The following is a 27685-nucleotide window of genomic DNA, read 5'->3' on the forward strand; positions in this document are numbered from 1 at the left end:
TCCAACAAAAATCATCAAAAAAATACATTCAATGATTTTGATCCATCAAGAACACATCAAATTTATGCATACAAATATTTAATTATGTTGTAAACATAGAAGTATGACACATATCATGAATCTAAATGCTTAAGTCCAACGTTTTACATAGAGAACATGTTTTCTCAATAAAGACCGTAAAATCAGTTTGCAAATTCTTGAACCTCGTCTGGGTCCTCCATCAGGGTCGTGCTGAGTTCTATCAATGAAACACTGGCCAAAAAGGCCTCACAACCCTTCTCCATATAGTTCTGGGCCTTCAATGCTAAGATCATTTTCTCATTCTCTCTGTCTTATTAGATTTGTACTTAAGAACAAGTTGATCGGGATGATTAAAGCGTATGTGTCGCTTGTGATATTCCATACAAGCGTAGTGCTCGTAGATCCAATCCATACTCAGAGTTATATCATACACAATCATATCTAATACGATCAGGTTGGTAGAGAGGTTCAACCTTGAAATGATAACTTCTAAGTCTGAAAAGTAAGTGCAAATAATGATCTACCGCTCGAAGGTATGATAATTTTCAAAATATAACTGAATGTAATCGGTGTCATATCAATCATTCTAGCAAATCATGTAGACATGAAAGAGTGTGTGGCCCTCATATAAAAAAGTATTATAGCATTAAATTTGCCAATGAATATAGTACCATTGATGACATTGGCATTCTCGATCTTTGATTTTTCTCGTGAAAACAATGCAAAATCAGCTAAGTGGCACCAACACTGGTATAGATGAAGGACACAAATGATAAGATGAAACCCTTTAAAAACCACAAACTCAACATTGAACATGGGCGTGCAACAAAGTTGACTATCTAAGTTGTTATGATGCCAGGGTTTGTTTAAGCTATTGTATGAACAATGGAACATAAAATTTGCCTAATAGGGATTAAAGGAATTATTAGTACTTAATTGGTAGCAGAATGGCGAAACTATTTAGACACGCTACAGAAGAGTTGTGGCTAATCACGATATTTTATTGGAAAAAATGTTGTCTCAGAAAGTATTTGTTCAATCATTGAAAAATAACTGGCTTCATAATTTACTAAGTTCATGGAGAAGTGCCTACAGAATCACTGGACCTTTTTCTCTCTGCCAAGTTCATGGAGGAGGGTCTACAAAATCGTTAGACATTTTTGTTTTTTCATAGTCCTGTATTCTACTTTCAACTTATGTTAACAATCTACCTATCAGAAAAGCAAATAAAGGGTCAAGTAAATCATGCAGAACTAATAGCCTAATCTCTTATGCATGTAACCCTAAAAAATTGAGAGAGAGCTGAAACCCTATAAAATCAAAGAGAGAAATAACAAAGCCCTAGAAAATCTAGAGAAAGAACACTAACTGGCAGTGTCACCCGAGCAAGGATGCGGATTAGAGGTGGTCCGACAGCCCGGCAAGATCACAAAGAGAGAGAGAAAGAGAAATAAAAAAGGGCTCCTGGAGCCCTTTTTAAATACAACTCTATAACAACGATAATAAGTTTCACCATTGTAGAGTAAAAACCTATAAAGTTGTGATCTATATCTTGCCCTTATTGATTTATAACAACAAAATTCTTTGGCCATTAAATATTGTCAGCAAAGTACTTTAACAGCAACAAATCTCGTTATTATACATATATCCTTAATAGTGATATAACTTTCACCGTTATAGAGTAAAATCATATAACATCGATATTCAAATATTGCCTTTATTGATCTATAATATAACAACGAGATCCTTAAACTGTCAAATATAGTTAAAGATTTTTAATGACAATATTTAACATTGCTATAAAAAAACATTTAAGGATGACATTTTGGTGCCGCTGTTATAAGATATAAGCAACAACAACAAGATGTGTACTGCAGAAAGACATTGAAGATCCTATCCAATTTACCGTTACTGATGAAGTAATAACGGTGAGATTCATGATTGTAATAAAGTAATGACGGTGTGATATTTATATCGCCACTGTTACCTATCAATTAGCGGGGACAAAACCATCATCCATGCCAACATTGAGCACTAGCGATCCCGTACCGCTCATCGTACAGGATCCCCTAGCGTCGAGGAGCACCTTGGGTATAAATTGACACCACGAGCCTACCTCCACCACCTCGAGGACCTCGACTCGAGTCCTCCGAACTCGAGAAGAAAGAAAGAAAGAAAGAAAGAAAGAAAGAAAGAGAGAGAGAGAGAGAGAGAGAGAGAGAGAGATGGACGAGCAATCGATGCTGGAGACGAGCAAGGCGGAGCGATCGGTATGGCTGATGAAAACCCCGCCAGTGGTTGCCCAGACCTGGCACAACCACGCCGATGCTCCCCATCCCGTCGCCAAGGTCGTCCTCTCCGTTGATCCCCTCCAAACCGACGCCTCCTGCTCTCTCCAGGTCGGTCCCAACCCTTTTCCGCCCCCGTTTCTGCTCGAATTCCACTTACCCATATCGTTCCCCCCACTTTCTTGGCATCCAATTCATTGCGGTGGACGATTCATTGCGTTTTTGGATTATGGGTAGTTGTTTTTTGACTGGAACCCGACTTGCGATGTCTTGGCTTATGATTCTTTCCAATGGAGAATTCTTGCGTTTTTGGATGATGGGTGTCTGTTTCTATGACGTGGGTGTTGCTCCTTTCTAAGATATTGGTTCATTAGATGAAAAAAATAGCTGATTTGGTCTTTTCTGTTATTTTGATTCATGGTTGTGCTTATTACTTATGGGGGTTGAGTATATGGATGGGTGACTTCTGAGGACTATATGCTTCTTTTAGATTGCTGTGAAGAGGGAGGATGCTAAGGCCTCTATTTGCTATATTGAAGCGACTATAGTGCCCCAATCGCTTACAAACTGCCTGTTAAGTATTGTTTTATTGCTGTTTCTTCACATTAGGCATGTTTTGGGCGAAGCCTAGGCGATCACCCTTTTAATCACATCGTTTTCCTTTTTTCTTTCTTTTTTCCTGAGTAAAAAACAGTTTTAAAATACAATACATAATTAACAATCAACATTATTAAATTCAGAATGAAATGCTGAAATCCTAATTCCACTTATAATAACATGAAATTGGCAAAGATCCCATCAATTCAATTCATAGCTTTTGAGAAAAGACCATTTTTTATAAATATGCTCCTTTCTCTGGAATTGCTGTAGGATAACGGTGAGTTAGGTATCCAAATTGGTAAACCACATTGTTAGGAGGGTCATGGGCATCATACAAAGCTTGCCAAGTGCCCGAAGAGTCCAGTATGTTGGGCAGGATTGTCTAAGATAAAAGGGAGTCTGGCATAACCAGAATGGCTGTAGTGGGTGATGGTTGCAGCCCAAAGCATTGAATCTTGTAACTATGAGACTATTCATTCAAAGGGTTCGGTTAGCTAGGTGCATGGGAGGTCTACTCTTGCATCCATCGATATAGATATTTCCTTCTAGTTTTCCAATTTCCTGTCATTGTCAATGTTGCTTCAGTTTGCTATGGAAATCATGTGAGCATGGCCTCAGTTTGTTTCTTTTTGCACTATTTCTTAAACAACTGTATAATGAGTGCTTTATGAGTTTTGTTCTCCCCCTATGGGACATTAAAAAATATAGATTTGAAAACCTTTTTCTTATTAAGCATTTACTTTTCTGCATATTACTGCTTACTGTGGCATTTATGGGTGAGAGCAACTGGATTTGTCATTTGTTTTCGGTAGGAAGTTTGTTCACATCTCAAGTAGTTAAACCTGTTTTATGGACTATTGGAGATGGGATTCCTTTTAGATGTTGAAAATATATTGGGAACATGAGTTCCATTGGCTTGTATTTATTGCAGTTTTGGGGTTTTAGACAAGCTAGATCTTGACCAACTTTGTGGGATATAGAGCTAGTGATATGGTTTGAAACATGCATAAACTCAAGAAAAAAGTCAATGATACTCTGGCTTGCACGGTTGATTTCCTAAACCCTTCTCACACCATCGATTGTTTCCTAACCCTTCCCTGTAGTATTACCTCCATAGTCATCTCATTGATGAAACTCAAGTGCAAGGAACAATCTCTCTCTAGTACCTCATGTATATGGAGATAAGATGAAGTCTGGAAAATGCCATTCTAGAACGTATCTCATGTTATAGCTGTGTGTAATAGCTGATCTTGGCTATATCTCGGTGAGACAATTTCTTGCGACATTATAGGATAGGTTGATAAATCTCGTGGCTTAAAAAACTTTAAAAATATAAAAGTAACAAAAATAAGTTAGAAAATAACAAGTTTAGACTATAGTTACTGGAAGCACCCTTAGGGTTGGGAAAGACCGAAGTGGGAAGCACCACACTTACTCTGAAGAGGGGGAAGCGTCGGGAAATTGCCTTCCCATTTGTGGGAAGCACGTTTACCTATATTACATGACACATGCTTTTATAGTACGTGAAACACATTTGCCATCTGCTTCTTGAATCGCTTCCCACTCACTTCTCCTTTGCTTCCCCCTCATTTTTTTATGTTTTTCATAGTAATATATATTAGAAAAATTTACAGATACACATCTAAATTGACATATTAAACGACATGCCTCAATTTTCATATATTACAAATACATGCCTAGGTTACCAATTCTCAAACACCCGCTCCTCTTAACTCAGGTGAGTTTACCCTGGTCAAACCCTGGTTACCAAAAATAAGATTACCTAATTACCTTTGCTTTTTTATTTGCCATTATAAGTGCTTTACGAAACCCCCTTTGCTTAAAACAAGTCTTTCTCTCTTGTTGGGACTCATTGTGCCCACTAGTTGCCGGAGCTCATCTCATCCCGTCGACCATTGGTTGTCGGTCGTCGGAGCGAAGGCTCTTTTGGTCAGGTGCATCTCGCTCTCTCTCATATAGAAGGAAGAAACAAAACCCTAACTCTTTCTTCTTGAGTTTGTGGATTCAATTAAGAGTTAAGTATCTCTCCCAATGGATTATGTTTTGAATTGGTGGTCATGGAAGGAACAGAAAATTTAAGGCTTTAGGGTCTCTGAATTGGTCTTTTCTCTCTAGGGTTTGGTTGGTCACATTCTGAATGTGGGGTTTTCTTTTTTGTGTTGAAGAGAAATGTGGGGTTTTGATGTGGGTTTCTTGGGTATCTGATCAGAAAGGGCGGAAGGATTGGGAATGGTGGGATTTACAAATTGGGGTTTAGCGATTCTGTTGTTAGTATCTTGGTGCATCTGAAATTGGGACGAATGAGGTATTTTGGGCAGTGAGGTTCAGGCAGATGGGAGGGAGAAACCCTCCTTTTTGTTTAATGGTGAATGAATTAGAGAAAGGGTAATTAGGTAATCTTATTTTTGGTAACTAGGGTTTGACCAGGGTAAACTCAGCTCAGAGGAGCAGGTGTTTGAGAATTATTTTGGTAATCTAGGTGTGTATTTGTAATATATGAAAACTAAGGCATGTTGTTGTAAATATGTCAAAAGCAGTGTTGTGAGAGGCGTGCGCCTCAGTACTTGAAGCGTACGCCTCACAGGCGAGGCACACACTCAGTTGCTGAAGCATTGATATTTCTTTTAGCCTTTTTATATTTCATTTGTTCATAAGATGACTTTTATGACCTCCTAATACTTTGAGAATTCTGTCACAAGGACACGATAGTCGCGTGTCTAGAAGACATGACAAGGCCTACATAGACACTATGTATAATATTTTAGTAGATTTTCATAATAAAAAAGATCAAAAGTTATATATTAAATTTAAGAAATATATATCATCACAGTGTTTGACCTTGCATAAAAATCATATAATGTACTCATGTCTCGAATCCATATATCACATCCATGTTTGTATACGTGTATCTATGTGACGTCACCTGAGATATAATAAAAAGAACAAAGTGTACTTGATTACCGATATGCTAGCATGCACCCGTCTGGATGCGTGTGTATTCCATAGTCATAAATCTAATTAGCGATTTTCTTGACAGGAAAATGTCATGATAATCAGTAAAATTTATTTTCCTCAGGAAAATCTCAAAAAATATTGGTATATTTAAAATTTTAATATATATCAGATAAACTATATAGAAAAATATAAGCAAAAAATATAAAAATGCCAAGATCACATTATAACAAGAAAATATTGTGATAAAAGATGTGATATTTTCAAAATTGACGATATTTTGAAATATCACATTTTTCTCGAGATTGTGTCAGTTTTTTTAAAATCTCACAATAAAATCACGATATTTAAAAAAATGGTCGGTATTTGTGACTATGGTGTGCACTTAGTTTGGCTATCAATGCAAAATCCTCTTGCTTTTCCCAAGCACAAACCAATAAAATATTGGAGGCGATGTAAGTTACATTTCTCTTCTTGCACCATATTGGCTCCCTTAGGATGTGTTTGGATTTAGGGAATTTAGTGGAATTGTAATCCAGTTCTACTAAATCCTTCATTCCAGCCACAAAGAGGAATTAAGTGGATATGGATTCAAATTCCACTGAAATCCTATATTCCATACGCACCCTTATGGAGAGTGTAAATTCTCTATCATGTTTGTATAAGATGAGAGTTAGATATTGGATCCATACCACTGAGTATGTATATGTGGAGTGGAGATCTTTCTAACAACTATTCTGTGTGAGATTCTCTGGTATGGTGGAGATCTTATATAATTTACCCTGAACTTGGCAGATCCAGAATCTCATCCTATAGGTCCTGATAAATGAGAGATCCAATGTGATAGTTCATTACTTTGTTATCCAAAAGTATATTCTGATTAAATTTGGATTTGATCCCATCTGTTTTCAGGTTTGGATCTAATCTGATCCATTTGTAGCTTTCACGTAAAAAACAATAAATTTTGGTCTTATTTCAGAAGTTCCAGAATTATCATGTATGTTTTGGATCCATATTAAACTCTACCTTTATCAAATTTTGGATATGGATTTGGGTTGGGATCTTGTACACAAAAGTCAGATTTGGATATGGATCTGGTGTGTTCAGTTAATGGCAGACGCAGAGATCGGTGATGTATCTTTATTTTATTTTCTTATGATTTTGTACTAAAATAACTAAAAGCGAATTATTTTATTTAAAATTTTCATTATTTTATTAATATTATATATTTTATTATTCTGATCATGAATCTTACGCTTCAACGCCTCGAGGCTTACGCCTCGCTTCGTCTCATCGCATTTAACAACCTTGGTCAAAAGTTAGGCTTGTATTCACTTCCCCTTCACTTGCCACTCACTTACCCCTCGCTTCTTACACGTTTCCTTTTCCTATTCTTATACACTTCACAATGGCTTCCAAAACAAATCCCTCCTTCATGCTTTATGCTACTTTTTAACACTCGCTTCCTTGCTTCCGCCTCACTCACTTCTCGTGTCCATTTTGCTTTCTAGTAACTATGGTTTAGACAATAAAATACATATAATAAAATAAATAAGTAAAAAATGGAAAAGAAAAACATATTTAGTATGTAAAGTAAATAAAAAGTAAAAATAATTGATAATATCATGAGAATATCGTTATATATTTAAATTATCAGTATTTTCAAATACTGTGCTTTTTACCTTTAATATCGTTTGCTGATTTTACAGTGATAACATCACTCATTATTTTGAAAATATTGCCGATATCTATGACTATATGGTAATATGAGGTCAGTGGGGGCCTAGTGTCTTATGATCTTATCTTTTGGCAGAGATTAAACCAATGTTGGACAAATCATATCAAGAGGCGTGTTGAAAGGGCCTAAGATGCAAGTGTATCATACCGTACATCATAAGATTTGCTACCAAGAGTTTTAAAAAATAAAAATAGGAAATAAATAAAATAAAAACCATATAAATTAGAAAAACCATAAAAAAACATTTAAGCACTAAAATTGTTAGAACATCAATGAACCTAGATATAGATTACTAGAGCGTGCTAACCAATAGTAACTAACAAATGACCAATACATATTATTTTTCTTCTCTTCCTTCAATTTTGTATATATTAAAATTTGTTTTACATCAGATGATCACCCTTTAAATTGAATTGAGCATTTTTTTGCCCTGTCTGAGGATGGATCATTGATCTAGTTTCCTTTTAAGAAGAGAGAGAGTGAAAGATAGAGGACAAGGTATTCTTGAAAAACCATTCACCCCTCTTCTTTTTCACTTAGGGCAAGGGGTTCTCGAAAATACCCTCCCTGCCTCCCACTCTTTTCATTTATGAGGGGGCAGGGAGAAATGCCCCTCCCTTTTTCCTAAGAGAGGGAGAGAGAGAGAGTTTTCGACTTTGCCCCTCTTCCTCTTCCTTTTTCATTTATGAGGAGGTGTAACGACCCTAAACCGACCCTCAAAATTTTATTGATTTTTTTTAAATAAATAAATGATTTTTAAAAAATTGTGGAAAATATCCCAGGGACCTAGGGCACATTACAAATTTAATAAATCAAACCATGAATTGAAATTGAATTTATTGAAATTAAATAATCCTCATTGAGGGTTTATATAGTTTCCAAAATAAAATCTCTCGAACACGTCAGAACCCTTGCCATCAGATCATAACTCTCGATCCCTCCACTAAGCTGGTTCTTCCATCACTGTGCCTTAATACCTTAAAAAGATTTTTAAAAACAGGGTAAGAACCGAAGTTCTCGTACGCGACCCTCTCAAAATCCAACAGTAAGAAAAATTAACGTAGATTAAATCAAATATAAGTTTAAGAGGATTTTACAAACAACACACATTCAGAACAAACTTACAATCTAAGCAGTCCAAATAAAACAACCATCAATTTCATGTTATATTAAACATTTAGGGATGTATGAGCCAATGCAACATTCATGAATAATTTTTTAAGTTCAATTATCGGAATTGTTGTTGCATGTATGTCTCTATTTAATGCACATAGTTTAATTTTTGCCTTCTTAAAACCTGCAGATACTAAAAAATGAGCCAAATTTTTGAGGTTCAAGGCAGTTTTCAGTGGTAGCTTAACATACAATTTGTATTTTATTTACTGAGTTCTACACATATTCTTCGATCGACATCAGAAATCATCACCATCAATCAGAACATTAGAAATCATCACCTAATGCTGAGACAACAAGAAAATCCATATCTATTGACGTCACTTTCTTGGTATACCAATAATTACAACTGACTCTAACAACACTACCCCTAAGTAAAGTGGCAGAAGTTCTTTACAACCGTGGTCGGAAACACGAACCACACATTGGGTTCTTAGGGCAAACAATGCACACAGTGTTTAGTATCCTCACGCTCTCCCGTAACCGCTATTCATGGTTTCCAATAGAGTTATTGTTAAAATGTATCTAATATATATATATATATATATTACATCAATACCCGATAGGGGTATTTTTGTAATTTCACATAATTGTTTTAGAAAACAACTATTTTTCTTTTTTGAATAAATGTAATTTTATTTTTTAAATTCTTTTTTTATTTTATTTGAGGACCTAAAGGGGCTCCAACCTTAGAGTCGTTGGAGCCCCCAACGGTCACAAATGTGACCGTTGGGGGCTCCCAACGACTCTATGGGAGCCCCCTTTTGGCTCTCCTTTTGAGGCCTTTTGGCCACCCCTTTGCTCCTCTCCTTTTTGTATAAATAGGGGTGAACCCCTTGTATATTCTTCATTCTTGAGAGCTTTCTCTCTTCTCAATAAGAGGCTTTTTACATTGTTGCCTTCTTAAAGGCTTGTGCTTGTATTGTCCCTTTGTGGACTTGTGATATTGTCTCTTTTATTCATTATCGTAAGTGCTTGTATGCACTCTTTATATTTCCGCAATATCTCGTTACATGGTATCAAAGCCACTCGATTCTTGAAGGAAAGGTGTGGTTCGTGTATCTCATATTTAATGGATATCTTCTCACTTCTTGGCAACATCATGGAGACAAAGATTGACCTATCTTTCAAGCTCAATGGAAAGAATTATATGATGTGGGCATCGACAATGGAAAATAATCTCAAAGGAAAGAAGCTTTGGGGTTTTGTCATGGGTACCGTTCCGGAACCTAAGCTTATGCTCACGAAGGAAGAAGAAGGTCAAGAAAAGGCTCTTGAAGGAAATGCTCGCCTGAAGGCCATTGAAAGTCATAAAAAAGAAGTGGAAGATTGGGAAAGCAATCACGCAAAAATCCTTGCGTGGTTTATGAACAATGTTGAGCTTAAGGTATGTGCTAATATAGCTAAATTTCGTAGAGCCAATAAGGCTTGGTCATTTATGAAGGGTATGTATACCCAAAAGGATCTTGCAAGAGCATACTTCTTGCAAGAAAAGATTAGAACCACCAAGCAAGGTGATTCTAGCATTCAAGACTATTATAGTGCCCTAAACCCACTATGGGATGAATTGGCTCTCTTGGAGCCAAAATGGGTTTCTATGGAAGATATTGATTTAAGGCAAAAACAAATAGAACAAGAGCGATTGTTTCAATTTCTTTTCGGGCTACGTCACGAATTTGAGCAACTGAGATCTTCACTTCTCCATAGATCTATTTTTCCTCCTATTGAGGATGCTATTGCCGAAATCACTCAAGAGGAGACAAGGCTTGGCATGAGTAAGCATGTTGATGAAGTCCTTGCCGTATCAAAACCGGGTAACAATGTTAGAACCTATAAGCCTCCTCATTTTGGAAAACAAGGAAACTATAATGGAGGAAGAAAAATGATTGTTTGTCATTATTGCAATGAGCCGGGTCACATTAGACCCGCTTGTCCAAAGCTTATTGGAACCTTCAAGCCTAAAGTGGCCTCTCTTGAAGAAACCACCACCAAAGAAGATGAAGGCAAGACCAATGACATCAAAGAAACTCTTGGACAAATATCTATGGCTCTCCAACAAATGCTAAAAGTTTCTTCCTCCACATCGGGTGCGGCTATTGCTTCAACATCATCACCCGGTACGTATTCTTGGATCCTTGACTCCGGAGCTTCTTTTCATATGACCCCTCATGAAAATGCACTTATTGATATTTGCACCAATTCAAAGGACTCTTGTGTCTCTACGGCCGATGGAACTTTTTTAAAAATTTCAAGTATTGGCTCTTTCAAAGATTCACAAAATTTTTGTGTTCCAAAAGTAAGAGTTGTTCCCAAACTAAATTTAAACCTATTTTCGGTTTCTCAAATTGCCGACCATGGATGTGAAATATCTTTCTCATCTAATGGTTGCTTTGTGCAGGATCTCCGGTCCGGGAAGCGGATTGGGCAAGGCCATAGAAAGGGAGACCTCAATTATATGGACCATCTTGATCTCCCTACAAACTATTTTTGTTCTTATGTCCAAGAAAAAAACATGGAAACTTGGCATAAAATACTTGGTCATCCAAGTTATTCCAAAATGTATCTCTTTCCTTTTGGAAACAATTTTTGTAAGGAAAAAGAAATTAATTGCAAAGATTGAATTGGTGCATTTGGATGTTTGGGGGCCTTCTCCGGTTATGTCTAAAGGGGGTTATTCATATTATGTTACGTTTATTGATGACTTTACTCGGTATGTTTGGATTTATTTTCTTAGTCATAAGTCAGAAGTATTTACTTTCTTTAAAGATTTTCATAAAAAAGTTCAAAATCAATTTCAAAGTAACATATCTATTTTAAGATCCGATTCCGGTGTTAAATACTTATCTCACGAATTCCAAAACTATTTAACCCAAAATGGCATTTGCCATCAAAAGTCATGTCCTAGGACTCCCCAACAAAATGACCTAGCGGAAAGGAAACATAGGCACATTATAGAAACCGCTAGAACATTACTTGTTTCTAGGAATATTCCAAAGAAGTTTTGGGCCGAAGCCGTTCTAACCTCAACCTATCTAATCAATAGAATGCCCTCTTCTAAGTTAAAAAATGCTTCTCCCTATGAAAAACTCTTTAAATTTTCACCTGATTTCAACCGTCTTCATATTTGTGGTTGCAAATGTTTTGTCTTATTACATAAGAGGGATAAGTTATCTCCAAAAGCAATTGAATGTGTTTTTCTAGGATATGGTGAAAATAAAAAAGGGTATAGATATGATTTTAAGAATGATAAACTATATGTTTCAAAAGATGTAACATTTCTATAAGAAGAAAACGGTTTTGATAAAATAGAAGAAACAAATGAAATTGATTATATATTCTTATATGATCTTATTGATGACATACAAAAAGATTTTCTTGAAAACATAGACGATACTCGTGAGGTATCCCCTCTTGACATAACACCCTCAAATGATAGTGATTCAAATATAAATGTTCATGATAGTGATACCAATATAAATGTTTACTCAAGAAGAAATCAAGAAAATCCTATTAGTGCCCTCGAAAAATACTCTCAAATTTATGAATCCATTGAGGAACCACAAGTTAGGCATTCTTCTAGAATATCAATACCCCCAAATAGGTTTGTATCCTATGATTCATTAACTCCCAACTATCGGGCATGTTTAATAACCCTACATTCTTATTTTGAACCGGCTCACTATAATCAAGCTAAATCTATACCACATTGGGTTGAAGCAATGCAAGTTGAACTAAATGCTTTAAAAAAGGCCAATACTTGGGAAATAGTTAATCTACCCTCACACAAAAAACCTATTGGTTGTCGTTGGGTCTTCAAAGTTAAAACTAAGAGCGATGGCTCTTTAGAACGATATAAAGCTAGATTAGTCGCTAAGGGATACTCTCAAGAATATGGCATTGATTATGAAGAAACATTCGCTCCCGTAGCTAGAATGACCAGTGTCAGGACCTTAATAGCTGTCGCATCAACCAAAAAATGGCCTATTTATCAACTTGACGTAAAAAATGCTTTTTTAAATGGAAGTTTAAGTGAAGAAGTTTACATTGATCCGCCACCCGGAATTAATATTAAGCAAGGTCAAACACTTCGGCTTTTAAAGGCATTATATGGTCTTAAACAAGCTCCTAAGGCTTGGTATGATCGTTTCAGTGATATCATGATAAAGTTAGGATTTCATTCTTGTTATACTGACACTGTTCTTTTTGTTAAAAATGCAGGTACGAGTATCGTAATATTGTTACTTTATGTTGATGACATGATTATCACTGGGAATGATCAAAATAGTATTATTGATGTTAAAAATATGTTAAAAAATAATTTTGATATGTCTGATTTAGGTTTTCTTAGATATTTTCTTGGAATTGAAGTTGCATATTCTTCTTGAGGATATATTTTGTCACAGATGAAGCTTGCTGCAGATATCTGTTCTAAGTCTGGGATTTTTGATGACAAGAAAGTAGAAACTCCCGAGGTTATTAATGCCAAATTACGGTTGGAGGATGGGGTTCTTCTGGAAGATCCCACGCCTTACAGACAACTCATTGGGTCTCTTACCTATTTAACCATCACCAGACCAGATATCACTCATGCGGTTCACTCAGTTAGCCAATTTCAACATGCTCCTTCAACTGTGCATATGAGTGCTGTTCTCCGAATCATCCGCTACATTCGGAATACCATCAATAAAGGGCTATTTCTATCCTCCTCTTCTTCCTTGAATCTTCTTGCTTATACTGATGCAGATTGGGGAGGTAATCCCAATGATCGAGTCTCAACTACTGGTTTTTGTGTCTTTTTAGGGGACTCTTTGATTGCCTGGCGATGCAAGAAGCAGCAGAAAGTTTCACTATCATCCACTGAAGCTGAGTACCGGGCTATGGCAACCACGACAATGGAACTTGTATGGCTTCGCAGTTTGCTTAAAGACATGGGAGTTGATATTACCGAAACCTCAAAGCTATGTTGCGACAACAAGAGTTCCATCTATATTGCGAGCAATCATACTTTTCATGAGCGTACAAAACATATCGGAATGGATTGCCACTATGTTCGTGATGAATTCTTACGAGGAACTATTGCTCTGCCATATGTCACTTCAGAATATCAGTTGACGGACTTCTTCACTAAAGCTCTTCCGGCTCCTCGCTTCATGTTTCTTCTTGGCAAACTTTCCGTCATTTCCCCGTAAAGTTTGAGGGGAGGTGTTAAAATGTATCTATATATATATTACATCAATACCCGATAGGGGTATTTATGTAATTTCACATAGTTGTTTTAGAAAACAACTATTTTTCTTTTTTGAATAAATGTAATTTTATTTTTTATTTTTTAAATTCTTTTTTTATTTTATTTGAGGACCTAAAGAGGCTCCAACCTTAGAGTCGTTGGAGCCCCCAACGGTCACAAATGTGACCGTTGGGGGCTCCCAACGACTCTATGGGAGCCCCCTTTTGGCTCTCCTTTTGAGGCCTTTTGGCCACCCCTTTGCTCCTCTCCTTTTTGTATAAATAGGGGTGAACCCCTTGTATATTCTTCATTCTTGAGAGCTTTCTCTCTTCTCAATAAGAGGCTTTTTACATTGTTGCCTTCTTAAAGGCTTGTGCTTGTATTGTCCCTTTGTGGACTTGTGATATTGTCTCTTTTATTCATTATCGTAAGTGCTTGTATGCACTCTTTATATTTCCGCAATATCTCGTTACAGTTATTACATGTTTTGCATTGTTGCACCTGACTGTACTTATCATGGTTTTGAATTTGACCTTTAGGCACCAGTTTGATGCACCAACTTATCAAGTTGAACAAGATAAGCTATATATATATATATATATATATATATATATATATATATATATATATATATATATATATAGATATTGGCTTACTCAAGAACCTGTCTTGAATATGTCAGCCCAAGAATCTGGCTTGAATTCATAAGACCTATTCTTGGTTCAACAGATTTCAAACTGGTTTAACATAAAAAGATTACAGGTTAATCAAAACACAAATTACAAACTGGTTTAACATAAAAAGATTACAGGTTAATCAAAACACAAGTTTGAATCTGGTTTAATATAAAAAGATTACAGGTTAATCAAAACGCAGGTTTCAATCTGATTTAATATAAAAATATATACAGTCCAGTCCACACGCATATCTCAAACTGGTTTGTCATAAAAAAAACATACAGATTTTTTTTTCATTAAAATGCAGATTTCAACATGGTTTAACATAAAAGAATACAGCTCAATAAAACTCAGATTTCAATCTGCGAAAAACATGTATATACCAAGATAAAACCAGATTTTTATTTCCAACCCTAAACCCATGCCTGAATCAACCTACACTAAATCCCACCAAGCTGGACTGAGAAAATCACGTACTTTTTCTTGTAGATTCGCGGAGAAAGAAGTAGAAGAAGAAGGTGGCATTAAGGAGGTGAGCACACTGCATCTCACATACGCTGCTCCCTCTCAGTCTCTCTCTTCCTCATGGTACAACTCTCTATTGTTTTTTTTCTCCCTTGTGTTCAGCTCTCCTTCTCCCTCTCTCTCAAAACCGATGTTGAGAGAGAGGGCTTTCTCTAATGTTTTATAACATGAGGAGGGCTCCTCAAGGAGGTGATGCACCCCTCTAGAATTAGATATTTCCCCAAGGAAATAGAACTCTTTCTAATTTAACTCTTTAAAATATATATATATATATATGCTTGTATATATATCTTATCTTTATTATATAGTTTTAATTTGTTATTTATTTTAAAACTTACTTATCTTATCATGGATTGACTATGGGTCTCGGCTAATGGATCCATGACCCATGTCCAAATTAACGTCAGCCCCTATATATACATATATCTATATTATACCACTTCAAACAATGAAAAATATATATTTATGTAATAAAATCATATTTATTAAATTTATAATTAGGAAAATTCCATGAGATATTAAAGGAGGTGTGGTGGGATTCTCGAAAATACCTTTTTTTTTCTTTTTACAAAGAGAGACAAAGAGAAGGGAAAGGGTGTTCAACCCAGAGTTACCAGAAGCTTCTTAGATAGGTGGGAAGCTCGCTTCGGAAGCGTGATACTCCTCGCTTGTGAAACTTGATGAGAACCTCGATTCCCCCATGCTTCTCGTATGCTTTCCACACACTTCATTTATTCATCTTATATGTTCTCTTACTCAACTTTTCATTTTTTTATGTTCTTTCTCTCACTCTTCTCACTCATTTCCATGTACTTTCTCTAAATTGGTAATCATCAATTTTAGATTTTGTTAAAAATTTAATTTTTACACTAAAAAATCATGAAATTTAATATTAGTCACTTTTATTTTAGTTTTTATTTGTGTTTCATTATGATTCACATTCAATTATTATATTTCTTTTTTTCTCCTCGCTTCCCGCTTCCTAAACATTTTAAAATGCATCGCTTCTCGCTTCCTATACATTTTAAAATGCATCGCTTCTCGCTTCTGCTTCCTGTATCGTTTCCCGCTTCCGTAACCTTCGTTCAACCCACCTTTTTCTATCTTTTTAAAAGTAAAAACTTTTGTACTTTTCAATGGATTTGGAATTTAATTCAATCCAAATCCAGAACATATATATATATATATATATATATATATATATATATATATATATATATATATATATATATATATATATATATATATATATATATCATAGTCACAAATATCTGTATCGGCTATATCTCGGCGAGGTATAATATCGGGATATTATCGGTTTTCTAATAAATCTCGGGAAAATCTCAGAATTTAAAAGATAAAATACAAAAATAAAAAAAGAAAACATAAGAAAAAAAATAAATGTAAAGCCCCCTTTCCCTCTTTTTTTTTTCTTCCTTCCTTTTGTCTTTCTTTCCTTCTTTTATTCCTTCCCTCCTCTTTCTTCTTTCCTTCCTCTTCTTTCTTTTCCTGTTCACGGTGGAGCGTTGTTCTGCTGGAGAACTCGACTGGACTGCTGTAGAAGTGGAGGATATGGCGCAGCTCCCTGTTAACATTTCTCTTCTTTCTTCTATCAGTTTCACTTTCACGTTGACTGCAGCCTCTTCCTTAGGTTTCTTTTTGTTTTGGGTCTCTTAAAAGTAGCTCAAACCCTAACAAAAATATATATATTTTATACCCAAAGTAACCTAATAAAGAAAAACTAAAGACACATGTATCCCTTTTTTTTAAAAAAACTCCCGAATACCTCTGCACCTACAGTTTTAAAAAAAGCTGCTGTCTGGGTTGCTGCAGCGATATTATTGCGATAATATCACAATATATATAAGTTGCCGATATTTTGAAAATATCGTGATATTTTGCCTTTAATATCATTTGTTCATTTTACAACAATAATATCACAATATTTTCAAAATATTGGCGATATCTGTGATGATGATATATATATATATATATATATATATATATATATATATATATATATATATATATATATATATATATATATATATATATATATATATATATATATATATATATATATATATATGGGTTAACATTTAGTGCTATTGAAGGCATGTTACTATTGAGTACAAATCACCTTCTTTTTATATTTTTTATATTTTCTTTTTTGGATCGAACCTTATGGATGTGATCTAGAAGGTTTATTTACTAGAAAATGCGTTTTGAATCATGTGATTGTGACATGTAAGTGGGTTTTTTAAGAGCTTCAAAATTCAATGCCCATAATGCACTAAAATTTCATGGCTCAAAAATCATCTTTTGGGATCAAATAAACACAATCCAAGGTTTGATCTTTAGCAAACAAACGATGCTGAACACATCTATGTGGTCAGATTGAGTCAATAAATCTTGAAAATATGATATCCAGCTCAATAGTTCTGTGCCTTCAATAGCACCAAATATTAGCCCTATATATAGTTGTGTTTTCTGAAATTGCCGTGTCATACCCTCCATACCTGTACCCATGTGACATAGCTCCTCATCAAGTTCAATATTCACGAATGTTTGCATATGAATTTTGTTATATTTTGTATGTTTCAGTACAACAACAAACAAACAACAACTACACCTTCATCCCAAAACAATTGGGGTCGGCGATATGAACCAACAAAGAAAATCATTCTGGTGTCTTTAAGCATAAGGTCTGACATATCAGAAATTCGAATAATCTCTCTAGTGTCTTTAATCATAAGGTCTAAAAAGGTTCAGCGCACATGGATACTAAACAGAACACTTGTACTGATTCTGAATCACTTTTCCAGCAACCTCGAGAGTTTTCACGTTATCAGTATATGAGCTGCACAAGGCTCAACCTCTTATGTCACCTCTGAGAATATCTCAGTCAACTTTTTTATTGTCGTAGATTTGTCTGACATATCAATAAACTTCAAATGCATCACTCATTTAGAATAAGAGATTAAAGAAATTATGAAATGTCGCTGTTGTCTGTCCATCTATCTACCATAATGGTGGAACTCAGACTTTATGGAGTCTCTGAACTCATTACATTATTGCAGTTCTTTTACAACAACTTGCTTTAAAATCCCCCCACTCCCCCCCCACCCCCCCAATTGTGTGATATGAGGGCATCTTATAATCAATCGTTATGCTCGTAATAGCATCAACCATAATCTGGAATTGAATTGAACTTGCTGCATTGACTGACATGTATATCTATAGAAAAATGCCCATCTGTGGGTTTTGAACTTGTGACGTCCCAGATGACCCGAGCCCTTGTCGGCCATTTTTGCTCCTTTGCTACTGAAGAATCTGCACCTCTTCTTCATTAGGGCCATTAAAACTGGCTCTGATACTCTCACCTGCCTCAAAGCCCTCATTAGGAACCTCTTTCCATGGCTACGGCATGTACCCAATATTTTTGTTTTTTTTTTGCCCTTCATTTTTTTCCATTGTCTTTTTTTATACATCAAAGAATATCCACAATATAAGACTGATGTTTTTGACGTCAGACCTTAATTATCTGAGTGCACAATAGAAATAGATAAACAGAAAAATAAGTTTCAAGCTAGAGGTAACAGAACGTTATCGAGACAATTTACATCTGGCAAATACTTACAAAATTGCTTCTTAAAAGAGTCCCCAAAAAATTCCAATGATTTTTGCATACTGAGTGAAGAATGACAGGCATAGCATTCCATAAGGTGTGCTCTGATGTTTCCCTCACATTTGTTTACAATCACAATCTAATGTGCATACCATTGTGTTCTCTAGATTCACCAGTTTTCCTCCCTAAATCATGAGGATGGTCCCACGTTTGGGCTTGGCTCACTTAGACTCAGAGCCTTGACATAGACAGCTAAGGCTTCACTCACCACTAGCTTGAGTTGAGGATAAGCTGGTTCATTTATCAAAAAACAAAAAGGGCACCAATGTTGAGGAGACAGGAACACCCAACCTCTTGTTTGCAACCAAACACATCAACCACCTAAACTATGGCCTTTCTCTCTCTCTCTCTATATATATATATATATATATCAGGGTCTTTGTTTTTTTTAAGTAGAAGAGGTTTCTGAGGCTCAAAACCGCGAACTAAGATGGCTTATCTATGCTATTTAAAGAGTTTTTTGGTAAATATCTTGTTTTCTTGTGTTTAAATGCATTCCAGTATATGAAAATAATTGGTTAGTTAACCATTGTAAGCTATGTCACATGGGTGCGGGTGCGGCACTTTAAAAAAACTTGGGTGCGGGGGTGCGGCAAAAATATAAAAAATTATATATATATATATATATTATATAATTTTTAAGTTTTAACATTTAACAACCGTAATACTAATGAGAAGAGAGACAGAGGGAGTGAGATTGAGCGAGAGAAGGGAGATGGGGAGATAGAGCGAGCAAGTGAGAGACAGAGAGAGGAGAGACAAAGCGAGTGAGAGAGATGAACAAGGAAAGTCAGAGAGAGAAACAGAGAGATGAAACGAGAGAGAGGATGTAGTGGTACGTACTTAAGGATACCCTTCGCTGGCTTCAGGAGGAGAGGTCATCGTCAGCTTCAAGAGGAGAGGTCGGGAGGAGAGGAAGGGAGGATTAGGGCAAAAAAAATTTGCCCTAATCCTCCTCTCCTCAGCCTATTTCATCGGACGTTTTTTTTAAGTCCAAAAGTTGGACATAAATGACCCTGGGTGCGTTGACCGCACCTAGGGTCGGGTTGACCGTACCGGGTGCTGCACCCGCACACGCACCCGTGTCGCATCGCATCGACGCGGGTGTGGACCTGGTTGGCCGAATCCCTGTGACATATATTGTAACTTGTAAGTATCGTGAGGATATATCTTGAATGTCTATCCAAATGTTGCAGTAGCTAAAATATTTCACTACTTTTTCACTTCCGTTTTTCTTTATCATTTGTATCATCTATAAAAAATTTTCTGGTTTACTGAGTGATGACTCCTCCAGAGCATGCATATTTAAAGTGGCCTAATCAACTTTTGGCAAGTGTTCAGGAGCTATTTAGACCAAAAAGTCTTCTGCATAAATGAGTCGGCAAGTATTCTTTTTTACTTTTTTTAAAATCATTCTCATGTGAATCAACATGATTATGGTTCTCTAAAGTTATAAGTCAATTCCGTGCCACTGTACCAGACTTATTGGTATAAGTAAAATGATCTATAACATGTCTGCTGCTCTCTGATCACAATTATCAAGTTCAGCAGTACTGTTTTGAGTAGAGTGCATGATTTTCTGGCACATGGGATAGTTCTCAGTTAAAAATTTTGTGATTTTGCTTTGAAGATATTATTGTCACATTGCTGGGTAAAGATTTCTTTTACATGTTACAAATTCTCTTAAGATATGCATATGTATATCAACCAGCCTTACTAGGAGATGCACTAGGATTGATTTCACCTTACTGTACCATATCAAAAAGCTGCTGGTTAGTTAGAATATGGTGGAACTTAAAATCATGTTTATCAACATTGTGCTGTTCTTCATATTTTAAGCTTGATGTATCAAATTTTAGTGGCTTGCTTTCTTTCAAAAAAGATTTAGTGGTTTACTAAGTGATCGTATGATCTAAATCAGACATTGATAACTTGTAAATAATCTTGGTTCTTAGTACTTCTGAATATAAAAAGAAGATGGTTTCTTTATTTGAAATTCAAGTGGGCTTTTGAGCTGTCTTGGCTGATTGTATGTTCATTTTGATCTTCTTCCAGTTTGATATGGAACTGACTACCACTGATAATGCAAATATGCCAAAGAGTTACTCCTTGAACATGTTTAAAGACTTTGTTCCTATGTGTGTCTTTGCTGAGACAAGCCAAGGTGAGTTTTCTCTGTCCTTGCTCTTTTCTGTTATGGGGGGAAAACTGAAGGTATTAATGTTGCCTGAAGAATAGAATTTTGGATGCATCTCTGAGGAGAAAAAGTTGAGTGGAAGTTCAATGTTACTGTTAAGACTAGTCGACTATTAGTTATTTTCAAGTGTTTTATCCTAAAAGTTATTTATTCTTAAAAGATGGTTCTTTAGAATTTTACAAATAATGAGGGACCTTCTTGTAATTTGTTTATTAGGCTAAACCTCTATTTAAACAAGAGGTGTTTAGCCCTAAATGTGATTACGATTTTTCCCTCTCAGCTGCTCTCTCTCTCTCTCTCTCTCTCTCTCTCTCGGTTCCTGTGCAGTATTGGGTTTCTCCACATGGTATCAGAGCAGAATGTCGTGGGAGCGTGAACCCGAGTTTGATCTGTGCCAAAAAAGAAGGAAAAAGGTGTGTGCTCTACCTTCTTTAATTTGGGTGGCATAGATCTGATAACAGATTTATTGCCTGACAAGAGTCAAGACATAGATCTGTAATCAGATCCATAGAGCTCAGCAATATCGCTGTCATCTGGACTGTATATCGTCAACCGTGATGCGCAAAAGCTGTGATTTTATCAACTGGACCTGGATTCAGTCATGAATCTGAAGAAAATCCTATACTGTTAATCCTGGATCTGGATGAGAAAAGAAATTTCTGTTATTCTGTTGGAACCTTTCGATCGATCTGGGGTTGCCGTGAATGGAGTATCGCATGTTTCATTTTTTTTGTGTCGCGAATCCTGTACCGTGAGCAGTCTTCATCGGAAATGTGTTGCCGTAAATGGAGTATCGCATGTTTCAATGTTTTATCTGTCGTGAATCCTGTACCGTGAGCAGTCTGCATTGGAACTGTGCTTCTAACATAGCTATGATTAAATACATAGAATTTTTGGTCGTGGTCAGAGATGACGTGGAGATTTTCTGTTGGTTGCTCCTGTAGAGGTGGTTGGAATGGTTCAGATCTGATCTCAGATCTGATGTAGTGTTTCTTCAAAATATCGTGGGGTGTCGTAGCTTATGCAGTGTGTCGAACTTACTGTGGGTTCATAACATATTCAGATTCAATCTGATAAGTTTTTTTTTTTTGGTTGTACATTGCAGCAGTGCACCGCTAGGTAAGGATACATCATGGTGGAACGAGGATGTCAAATTAGCTATTAAGGTTAAAAGAGAGTGTTATAGAAATCTAAGTAAAAATCGTGATAATGAGAATTTGGAGAAGTATATGATAGCAAAGAAGGAAGCTAAAAAAGTAGTTCGGAACGCTAGGGATAAGGTATATAAGGAGGTTTATGACAAGTTGGATACCAAAGAGGGTGAGAAGGATATTTATAGGCTTGCAAAGATGAGAGATAGGAAATCGAGGGATCTGGGTATGGTTAGATGTATCAAAGATGAAACGCAAAGGGTTTTAGTCAAAGATGAGGAGATTAATGAGAGATGAAAAGATTATTTTGATAAGCTATTTAATGAAAGTCATGCTCAGGATCTTGAAGACTTTTCAATTCCTTTTCATGAGATGAATCATGACTTCATGCTCAAGATTCAAAAGAAAGAAATTGCAGAGGCTTTGAAGAAAATGAAATCAAGAAGGGCAGTTGGCCCAGATGGTATACCTATCGAGGCTTGGAAATGCTTGGGAGAGAAAGGTTTAGAATGATTGACAAATTTTTTTAACAAGATTTGGCGGACAAATAAGATGCCTAATGAGTGAAGGAAGAGTACTTTGGTGCCTCTATATAAGAATAAGGGTGATATACAAGATTGCACAAACTATCGTGGTATAAAACTCATGAGTCATACTATGAAACTTTGGGAGAGGGTGATTGAGTCTAGGTTGAGGAAGATTGTCATGATATCGGAGAATCAATTTGGTTTTATGCCTGGAAGATCAACTATGGAAGCTATACATCTTCTTAGACAACTTATTGAGAGATATAGAGAGAGGAACAAAGATTTGCATATGGTTTTTATTGATTTGGAGAAGGCATACGATAGAGTACCTAGGGACGTTCTCTGGTGGACAATGATGAAGAAAGGTGTTTCTCTCAAGTACATTAGTATAATTAAAGATATGTATGGAGTAGTAACCAATGTCCGCACTTGTGGAGGGGTGACAACCAATTTTCCTATAACGGTTGGGTTACATCAAGGATCTGCTTTAAGCCCTTTCCTATTTGCTATAGTGATGGATGAGCTTACGAGATCAATTCAAGAAAATGTGCCGTGGTGTATGTTGTTTGCTGATGATATTGTTTTGATTGATGAGTCTAGAGCTGGGGTTAATGCTAAGTTAGAATTATGGAGACAGACATTGGAAGCAAGAGGTTTTAAGTTGAGTAAGAGTAAGACAGAATACATGGAATGTCGATTTAGTAAGCAACGAAGTAGTGATGGGAGTGTAGTGAAGCTTGGTGAGCACGAAATACCGGTGGATGATTCTTTCAAATATTTGGGATCTATCATTCAAAAGTATAGAAAAATTGATGGAGATGTAAATCATAGGATAAAGGTTGAGTGGATGAAATGGAAAAGTGCAACTGGAGTGTTGTGCGATCGTAGAATGCCATTGCGGTTGAAGGGAAAGTTTTATAGGACGACTATTAGGCCTGCTTTACTATATGGTACGAAATGTTGGGCTGCCAAGAGACATCATATTCAAAAAATGAGTGTAGCTATGCTTAGATGGATGTGTGAAAATACAATAAAAGATAAGATTCGAAACGAGGAGATACGTAAGAAGGTAGGCATTGCACCCATTGAAAATAAGATGAGAGAGAATCGTTTACGGTGGTTTGGACATATTCGACGAAGGCCTAATGATGCTCCAGTTAGAAGGATGGAGAAATGGGAAAATATATTAGTTAAAAGAGGTCGGGGTAGGCCTAGGAAGACATGGATAGAGGTGATAAGAAAGGATATGAATGCTTTGAACCTCACCGAGGACATGGCATTGGATATAAATGAATGGAGGAGAAGGATTCATGTGGAAGACCCATAATGATTTTCTTTGTTGGTTCATATCGCCGACCCCAATTGTTTTGGGATGAAAGCGTAGTTGTTGTATTGCAACAATGTTATCATTTCCTGCATAAGCTTTCTTCATTATGGCTGAAGCTCCGAAGGTTGATTCTAAGACTGAATCTATTGGGGAATTTAAGGCTTTTGCGAATCCTTTTTCTTATGGGTTTTCGGTGAAATTAAATGAAACTAACTATGCCAGGTGTAGAACCTTTATGATGTCGGTATCTGGACATCGTAGAAAGCATATTTTGCTGGAAATTGAACCGAGTGATAAAGTGGAAAAATATGTTACTTGGGATGAAGATAATGACATTGTTATGTCATGGATCATGGAAAGTGTTGAACCTCATATTGCAGATGGTCTAATCTATTATAATACAACTAAACAAATGTGGGACTCGGTTGCTAAAGTCCAAATGTTAACTGGATCTGATGTACCTACTCTAGCTGATGCATACAATCGCTTGAGCAGACTTGTTTTTTCTCTCCCACAATCTCATCCTATATCCCAGACATCTGCCTTAGTTGTTCCTTCTGGTTATGGTCGTGGAAATACTTCGAACATTAGAGGACGTGGTCGTGGAAGAGGTGTGGGAGGTAGAGGTAAACTTCAATGCACATTTTGTGGAAAATCCGGGCACTTAGAAGACCGTTGCTGGGATAAATATGGATGGCCTGCCTTTCTTGCATCGAGGCCTAATGTTCCAAAAGCTAATGTTATAAAACTAGAGGTAGAAAATGCAAATGAAGCCTCGTCTCCCCGTGACTGCATTTCCCTTAGTCGTGCTGAATATGAAGAACTGGTAGCTCATCGTCCTTCAAGCTCCTCTTCTCCTGTAGCCGGTGTGGCCTATGCAATAGGGAACCATCTTCATCTCAATGATAGTAAGTGGATTATTGACTCAAGTGCATCTAGACATCTGTGTGAAAATTCTCATTATTTTTCAGATCTAAAGGATATTACTACTCTTCGGGGAGTCTCATTAGCAGATGGGAGCTCTTCTCTGGTGGTTGGTCAGGGAAATGTTTCTATATCTTCTTCCTTGCAGTTGAAAAATGTTCTTCATGCTCCTTCATTTCCTCAAAGTTTACTTTCAGTGAGTTGTCTTACAAAAGAGCTAAACTATAGAGTAATATTTGATCTTGTTGGTTGTCATTTTCAGGATTTGCTGATGGGGAAGAAGATTGGTGGAGGCTCTGAAGAAAATGGAGTCTACTACTTACATCATCCAGTAAGGAACAATTTTGCTGCAGTCGACTATTCCTCGAGTCCTGTTCAGTGGCATCGTCGTCTTGGTCATCCGTCATTGTCAAAGCTTCGTCATGTCATTCCTCAAATTCCGTCTACTACTTCATTTCAATTTGAAGCATGTCAATTGGGCAAGCATCATCTGAGTTCGTTCCCTTCTAGTCAGAGTCAGTCCAGTCATATGGTTTTTGAACTTCTTAATGCAGTATGGGGTCCTAGTAAGATTCCTACTAGGACTCAGTGTCGATATTATCTTGTTATTGTTGATGATTTTTCTAAGTTGTCTTGGGTGTTCCTAATAAAAGAAAGATCTAAAGTTCTTAATATTATTAAGTCATTGATTCTTGAAATAAAAACTCAGTTTGAATATGTTGTTAAGATTATCCGCACTGATAATGCGCTTGAGTTCAAAACAAAAGCCTTGTTGCAATTTTATTAAGACCATGGCATTCAACCTCAAACCTTCTGTGCCTATACTTCCCAACAAAATGGGGTGGCTGAACGAAAACACATGCATCTTCTTGATGTAGCACGTACCCTTATGATTCAATCCAATGTTACTGCTTCCTATTGGAGTGATGCTGTTATCACAACCTGTTATCTGATCAACCGTATGCCTTCATCATCCGTGGAAGATAAAATTCCTTTGCACATCCTGAATCCCAATGCTCATCTTTTCTCTTTCTTGCCCAAATTTTTGGGTGTATTTGCTTTATGCATAAACTTGGACCTGACCGTGATAAATTAGCTCCTCATGCAATTAAATGTATTTTTATAGGTTATCCAAAAAACCAAAAAGGCTATCGATGTTATGACCCTATTTCTCATCGGGAGTATGTCAGTGCGGATGTATCTTTCCTGGAGTCCGTTCCATATTATTCTCATACTAGATCTCAAATGCAAGTTGATCTAAATGACTCCTTTCCCCTTTCTATTCCTCCTTTCCCTTTGGAATCTATACCTCCATTACCGGGTTCCACTCTACCTTCCTCACGGTTTCACAATCCCCCATTGGTATATGTGCGTAGAGCTCCACCTCCTCCTGAGCCCTCTCTTTCTTCTTCTCCTGAGGTAAGTGTTTCTGATAACAGTGATCCTCATGTTGATGATAACAGGCCAATAGCTCTACGTAAGGGGACACGACAATGTACCTTATATCCTATATCTCATTTTGTGTCCGATGCCAAAATTGGAAGTCAGATGAAAGCTTTAATTTCCGCCTTATCTGCTAAAACTATTCCTTTGAACTATCAACAGACAAAGCTTGATAGTAGATGGAAGCAGACAATGCAAGAGGAAATGAATGCCTTATTGTCTCAACGGACGTGCGACCTGGTTAATCCCCCAGTGGATGCAAACATTGTTGGATGTAAATGGGTATATACCATTAAGTACCACTCAGATGACTCTATTGAAAGATACAAGGCCAAATTAGTAGCAAAAGGTTATACTCAGACATATGGTGTTGATTTCTTTGAAACTTTCTCTCCTGTCGCACGAATGGGTACCATCCGTCTAGTTCTCTCTGTAGTTGTTCACCATAGATGGTGTCTGTGTCAACTAGATGTGAAAAATGCATTTCTATATGGGGATCTGTTAGAAATAGTATACATGCAACATCCTCTTAGGTTCGAGGTTGAGGGAGAGTGTCAGAAGGTGTGCAGGTTAAAGAAGGCGATATATGGTCTGAAACAAAGTCCTCGTGCATGGTTTCAAAAGTTGTTTGACGTGATGTCAAAAGTTTGGCTTTAAACATACAGCGTCAGACCACACATTATTTATCAAGAAAACTAACTCAGGTTTAGTTGTTATGGTGGTATATGTGGATGACATCAACCTTACAAGAGATGATATGAATGATATTACAACAACGAAGGCTCATCTTCAAAAACATTTTGTTATAAAAGATCTTGGTCCTCTTAGATATTTTCTGGGTATAGAAGTTGCCAGAAGCAGTGAAGGCTTGGTTCTGTCTCAACGTAAGTATGTTCTTGATTTATTAAAGGAGACAAGAATGTTGAGAGCCAAACCAACAAATATTCCCATGGATCACAAAGTTCAGTTGTTGGAAGAAGGGTCAAAACCTGTGGATAACAAAAGTTATCGCTCATTAGTAGGGAAGTTACTATATGTGACTGTAACTAAACCGGATATTGCTTTAGCAGTAAGCAAGATTAGCCAATTTATGAAAAATCCGAATGAAGTACACTGGAATACTGCAATGATGATTCTCAGGTACTTAAAATCTTCCCCTGAAAACGGGTTATTATTCAAGAAAGGGGGAACCCTAGAGATAGTTGC

General features: G+C 36.5%; 1 protein-coding gene across 2 annotated transcripts in view; it reads left to right on the forward strand.

Moving 5' to 3' along the window:
* The first annotated feature begins 2154 nt into the window (after positions 1–2154).
* LOC149836060 (Transcription initiation factor IIF, beta subunit) overlaps positions 2155–27685 on the forward strand; it is a 62617-nt gene continuing 37086 nt past the window's right edge. The window contains exons 1-2 of one of the 2 annotated variants that reach the window (XM_090008956.1): positions 2155–2420; positions 20966–21074. In XM_090008956.1, coding sequence (XP_089865082.1) covers positions 2247–2420; positions 20966–21074 — 283 coding nt within the window. In that variant the 5' untranslated portion in view covers positions 2155–2246. Of the gene's footprint in view, positions 2421–2464; positions 2647–20965; positions 21075–27685 lie in introns of those variants that run through there. The other variant, XM_090008957.1, reaches the window with a different exon arrangement.

Source organism: Nuphar pumila, chromosome 6, assembly GCF_984573655.1.
Source record: "Nuphar pumila chromosome 6, dmNupPumi1.hap1.1, whole genome shotgun sequence".
NCBI lineage: Eukaryota > Viridiplantae > Streptophyta > Magnoliopsida > Nymphaeales > Nymphaeaceae > Nuphar > Nuphar pumila.